Source organism: Epinephelus moara, chromosome 8 (assembly GCF_006386435.1).
Source record: "Epinephelus moara isolate mb chromosome 8, YSFRI_EMoa_1.0, whole genome shotgun sequence".
NCBI lineage: Eukaryota > Metazoa > Chordata > Actinopteri > Perciformes > Serranidae > Epinephelus > Epinephelus moara.
Window position 1 is genome coordinate 7,340,763 of NC_065513.1, and position 6,000 is coordinate 7,346,762.

Below are 6,000 nucleotides of genomic sequence, written 5' to 3' on the forward strand. Positions count from 1 at the left end.
ACACACACCTGAGTGGCATGATGCCACTCTTGTTTGGTTCTATGTGCACAAAGAAGGGACTTTGTAGCGACCCTGTAGCGTGATCTCTATGGACTAAAATAGAAAAGATATAAGATCAGAGAACCATTACTCCAAGATTCCTCCCCAGAGTTTTGTGTCATCCCTGGCTCTTTTCCCATGTTTCCTGTACTGTCTTTACCTAATGTTAGTGCCTCTGTACTGTTAGCTATTTGAGTTAATTAATTAATGAGAACAGAATATAATAAATAATTTAGTAATATTTGATATAATCTTAATATTTTGTGCTAGCCTCAAATGAAGATTGTTATTATTTGAAACTTTGATTTATTTGAAAATTCACACCAGCAGTAAATCAGGAACTCAGCAACCAGATGGCACATTTATTTCCGGTCGCCAGAGATACAGTGTGTTACTTAACACGATCGCATAATGTTTTTGTGGCAGTCGGTAACAATTTATAATTTTGCCCAATAATTGTATCTTATGTTGATCCATAACTGAGATGTTTTTCTGCACAGGGAGACAACACACCAGCCACACAAAGACACACTGACACAGACACAGACTTGTATACCTCTCTGCTGTGGTCTGGAGTCTGCAGACAGCCGGTTCATGTCTGTTATGATGACCTTCTGGGTGAGGGCAGGTGAGCAGGGCTGGTCAGGACTACAGGGCGGAGCAGCAGGTGTAATGAGAGAGGGGCATGGAGAGGGACATGGTGAGGGGTGGGGTGATAGATGAGGCGATGGTATGGGAGATGCTGCTTTGGAAGAGGACGCAGACTTTGACAAGATGGAGGACTTCTCATAGGAGCTGGATCTGCAAGTGAGCTTGACAGATGCCTCTGGCTTAGCAGAGCCGGAGGAGTCCCGATGATGCAGAAAGCCCGGGCAGGTGTGGTGTCCTGAACTAGGCCGGCCGTGGGCAGCATGGGGGTGGAAGTGATGAGCGAAGTGGAGATGGTTGTGGTGTTCAGAGTCAGAGAGTTGAGGGGAACTCTGGCAGGTATGATGGAGTGCATTGAGGGAAGTGTGGTAGCTGGCACCAGCGCATGTGTGGTGGGCAGAGGTTGGTGAGGGCTGCTGGATGGTGGGGAGGGATTTGAGTGACTTGTGGAGGCAGTCCTGGAGCAGCCGGGTGGGGCCACTGAAAAGCAGGCTGGAGCCGGGCTGCACCCGACGGGCTGAAGGCTTCCGGCTGAGCTCCTTCTCCCTGGGCGGCCTGTTCTGAGCCTGGAGAGGGGCAGCCCTGAAGAATTTAGGAGATTCACCTGAAGCCTGCATTTCATCCTGACAATGAAAAGAAGGGCACAATATATATGAATCATTCAAAGGGTGTACCTCCTCTTTGAGCCTAATAAGGAATAAGCCTTGAAGTTATAAGAGACTTTATTGTCATCCAACTTTATATAGTACAGCACATAGAGAAATAATATTTTGATCCCCCTGTTCCCCAAAACAAAAAGAATAAATGATGCATATTTAGTGGCAATCTTGATTTTGAAACTGTATATGCATCTTTTTTATTGCAGATAAAATAAAGAATGACACATACCAGTGAAATGTTTTTCAAGGTATTAGTGTTCTCCTCTTGGTCTTTTTCTGTCCAGCCACCAACAGAGCTGTCAGTCTGAAAGAAACAGCATGAAGCATTGTAGTACTGCAGGGCTAAATCTGTAATAAACACTAAGTATGGTTTACTTTAGCCTACTTAATGCAGATGCCAGATGGATGGGATTTGCCCCTCAGGACAACATAATGGCTACAAGAAAGTTTAGACAGTTAGAACAAAGTGTTTGTGAAACATTTTTTTTCTGTAACAGCTGAATCATATGGGGGGCACTTGAGACTGGAGGCTCTATCTTTTGTTTGCGACAGAAAACGCTCTTGGAGCCCTAGGAATTGTTTAAGGGGGTCTATGTGATCCTCCAGCAACATGAGAAACACCCAGCCCATTCTCATTCCCAGGGCATCAAGAACGTCTTGGTCGTCGGTGTCCATTTCTGATGCACAAGGAACCTTCAGTCAACACATTCTCACTCTGACCTTGTTACATAATGACGTTTAGTCATGCAATTTCCACGTCCAGATATGACATGCAAGGAACCCTAAGTACGTTGGTCGTGACATTCTGGGACGCCATGTCAAGATCTGCCTGTTACATGCATTTTTCCGTTTTCACAGGAAATGTACCATTTGTATGCAGTCTCAGTCAGAAGACCAGTGTTCATGTCCCATGTGAAATGAGTAACTACATTATGTACTTAATGTCAAGTGACATTGTTGTTAACTTAATTTACATATCAAATGACCTTATTTTTAACCCAAATCATGATCTTTTTAATGAAACTTTTTACAAGAAACCTTAATTTCCTGTGAAAACGAAAAACACCAGCGGGGGCATTTACTGGCCCAGTGTGGCACAGTACATTCCGGTAGTTGTTGGTTTTCTAGCTTTTGAGCAAAAATGTCATAGCACTTTTTCTCTGTTTTCTCTGGTCATAGAGCACCAGAGTCAAAAGTATTTGTGTCTGTCTACTGCATGGCCAATTTTATGAAAAGACCATCTTTTGAGTAGCAAAAATATTTCTTTCATAGAGTGTTAACATTCGAAATGGGTGCCTGGACTGTAAAATATTATCTAGCAAGGTTATTTTGCCCATTGTCTATCTATTTAGCTGTCACTGACATAATAAGATTTTAAGCTTCAGTAGGGCTCAAGCTCTTTATGCACATATCTAAATACCCCATGCCCTTCTTTGGCAGCTATTGGCTATTCTAAATGACTATCCAACTTGAATAAAATATCTATCTATGACAATGGTGTGTCATAACATGGTGTTGCTACAATGAATCTTACTGTTTCTCGCTAAGTAACTAAGTGACTGTCAATTAAATGCAATTAGCTTTTTATCGGGGGCTGTAATTTCACAACCACAATAATGAGTGTGTAACCCACGCTTTGTTCAAGATAAAGCCAGAGTTGTCAGATTATGTTCCAGTGTTGGTTCTTCTGGCAGAGTTGTCAGATTATGTTCCAGTGTTGGTTCTTCTGGGGGCCAGACTGCTGGAGGAAGTGGATTAGAAGCAGACTGTACCCTGGCACAATGAGGTCTCTGTGGATTGATGTGGGCCACAGTGAGACATCAATACTACATAGTCGCTGACCTGCCACAAAGATGAGCTGCTCTATGTCACAGACTGATGCTAGGAAGCTGAGACTGAACGAGAAGGGAAAAAAATGATACATGCAGTGGTGCCCACACACACACACACACACACACACACACACACACACACACACACACACACACACACACACGCACAGACATTCAATGATCAATGTGGATCCTCTGAATAGATATAAAGTCATGCAGTGCAAAATAAGAGCAAGGCTGGAAGAGCATGAGAACAGGACAAAGTTACTGCGCTCAAGATTATACGTCATTCCCCACTCAGTTTCCCGTAATGCCTATGTGCAGGATTGTGTTTTGATTATTTGAACACCCACTGCCAATTACAGTGGCATGCAAAAGTTTGGACACCTCTGGTCAAAATTTTGTTTACTGTGAATAGTTCAGTGAGTAGAAGATGAACTGATCTCCAAAGTGCGTGAAGTAAAAGATGAAACATGATTTTCAACATTTTAAGCAAGATCAGTGTATAATTTTTGTTTTGTACAATGTCAGAGTGCAAAAAGGAAAGGAGCACCATGAAAAAGTTTGGGCACCCCAAGACATTTGCGCTCTCAGACAGCTTTTACCAGGGTAGCTGTTTCCTCAGTTGGTAATGTAATTAAGAAATGTTGTTAATAGGAGCTGTGGAGGTCAAGTTGAGTTCTGGAAGACCAAGAAAACTTTCTGAGACAGCTGCTCATAGGATTGTTAGAGAGGCAAGAGTGGTGGTGCAGTGTTCTACTGTGCAGTGACACCTGTACAAATATGACCTTCATGGAAGAGTCATGAGAAGAAAACCTTTCCTGTGTCCCGTGTTATCTGTTAAGGTATACACGCTGAATACAATTTTAAAGCAACACACTAAAGACCTAAGACATCTTTATGCACACAACAGATATATTTCTCTCCAATGTTTGTTGCAAATTTCTTAAAATCCCTGTTAGTGTCACTTCTCATTTTCCAAGATAATCTATCCACCAGACAGGTGTGATATATCAAGATGATGATTAAACAGCATCATAACTACACAGACGTACTTTGGGATGGTCACACTAAAAGGCCACTCTAAAATGTACAGTTTGATGAAACAATGCAGTGCTACAGCTGTCGCTGCCCATGAACTGAATGTTCATTTCACTATCATTATATGTCTCCAATGTTGTTTCAGTAACTTTGGCAGTCCATCTAACTGGCCAACCAACGCAGACCACGTGTAGCCACACTGGCCCAGGACCTCCACATCCAGCGTCTTCACCTTCAAGATCATCTGAGATCAGCCACCAAAACAGCTGATGCAACAATTGGTTTGAACAACTGAAGAATTTCTGCACAAACTGTCAGAAATTACGTAAGGGAAGCTCATCTGCATGCTTGTTGTCCTCACCAGGGTCTTGACCTGGCAGCAGTTTGTCATCGTAATCGACTTGAGTGGGCAACTGCTCACCTTCAATAGCATCTAGCACTTTGGAGCAGTGTTCTCTTCACAGATGAATCTCAGTTTGCACTGTAAACACTGTTGAACAGCTATGTTTAGTTGTGATTGTGTACTCCTTACATGGATGGATGGATGGACTGACTGATTGACCTATACTTCATTGATTCTGAAGGAATTTTACATGTTTTTCTTGAAGTAAGTTCAAATTAAAAAGCGGAATAACGCAAACGCCACACCATACTACAATGGATGCCACATTTTCAGGTATAGTAGATGAAGGATTTACCGTAGCAGGGACTGTGTTTCCCACATCATGGATCACAGTGGACAAGTGGTTGCAGTGGCCCTGTGGGTGCATCACTCCTAGGCCTCCATGCCAGGCCTGGTTGGCCTCCCTCTCACGGTGCAACACGAGCCTGTCGTATAACTCCAGGTCCTGGGGAGCCACCAGACTCCTCACCTCAGACAACATGGACAGCTGGATGAAAGGAGAACAGAAAACTTAGATAAGAACATCCATGAGGGAAAGAGCAAAGAGTTTCTGAGTTCAGGTGAGGCAGTGTTAAATTTACTCGGATTAATATGTGATTACAGCAACTTTCAGATTATTCACATCCTACACATTGTGCCTCAGGTTGAATATGCCCACACAATGTAATTAGCAAAGAGCAGTGTAAGTCTTGGGCCTTAAATGTAAGTAAAGCCACTGAAACAATACGTCGAAAGAAAAAAGATAAACTTGTCTGCTATACCAACTTTTAAAGATTTTTAAAAATTCTTTGCATAATAAAGTAAATGAAAATAAATTACACTGCTGCATACTTTTCTCTTGTTGTACAAAATACAAGTTTTAAAGAGTGAACAGGAAACCAAATATGTGGTTTACAAACACGAGGCAATGTATCATTTCCATTTTAAAAATGGTCACATACTATAGAGCACTGCAGACAAAGCCTTTGCTGTTGGCTCCTTTTTGTACCAGTTGTTTAAAACTTACAATGGTCTCATTCTTGACACTGTAATTAATGCACCTTGTTTCTAATATGTTCTTGTTGTTTCTATAAGTTCTTCACTGAGTTTTTTCCTTTTTTCTGTTCCTTATATTCAGACATATCTGATAAAAAGTAAAGTTAAGGTTCCATCTGGTTTGAAATGACTTGATTTTGATTCTCTTTAAAGGGAAATTTCAGTTTATATCAACCTGTCTCCTATCGTCCTAAATTTGTTTCAAGTGACTAGTGACATAAAAATAATTGTTAGCATGTTAGCCGTTAGCCTAGATACAGCCGGGGCGCATAGTAGTGTCAGACCTGTTAAAACGTAAGTGAAAGGGCAACCTTCAAGTGCAAAGTTAGTCCACTAAACAAGC

General features: G+C 41.8%; 1 protein-coding gene across 2 annotated transcripts in view; it reads right to left on the reverse strand.

The window, feature by feature from the left end:
* Positions 1-6,000, reverse strand: part of LOC126394514 (whirlin-like) — a 139,729-nt gene that overhangs the window by 20,386 nt on the left and 113,343 nt on the right. For both annotated transcript variants that reach the window (XM_050051357.1, XM_050051356.1), the window contains exons 7-9: positions 4,918-5,109; positions 1,576-1,650; positions 596-1,310 (exon numbers count right to left, since the gene is read on the reverse strand). In XM_050051357.1, coding sequence (XP_049907314.1) covers positions 596-1,310; positions 1,576-1,650; positions 4,918-5,109 — 982 coding nt within the window. The remainder of the gene's footprint in view (positions 1-595; positions 1,311-1,575; positions 1,651-4,917; positions 5,110-6,000) is intronic.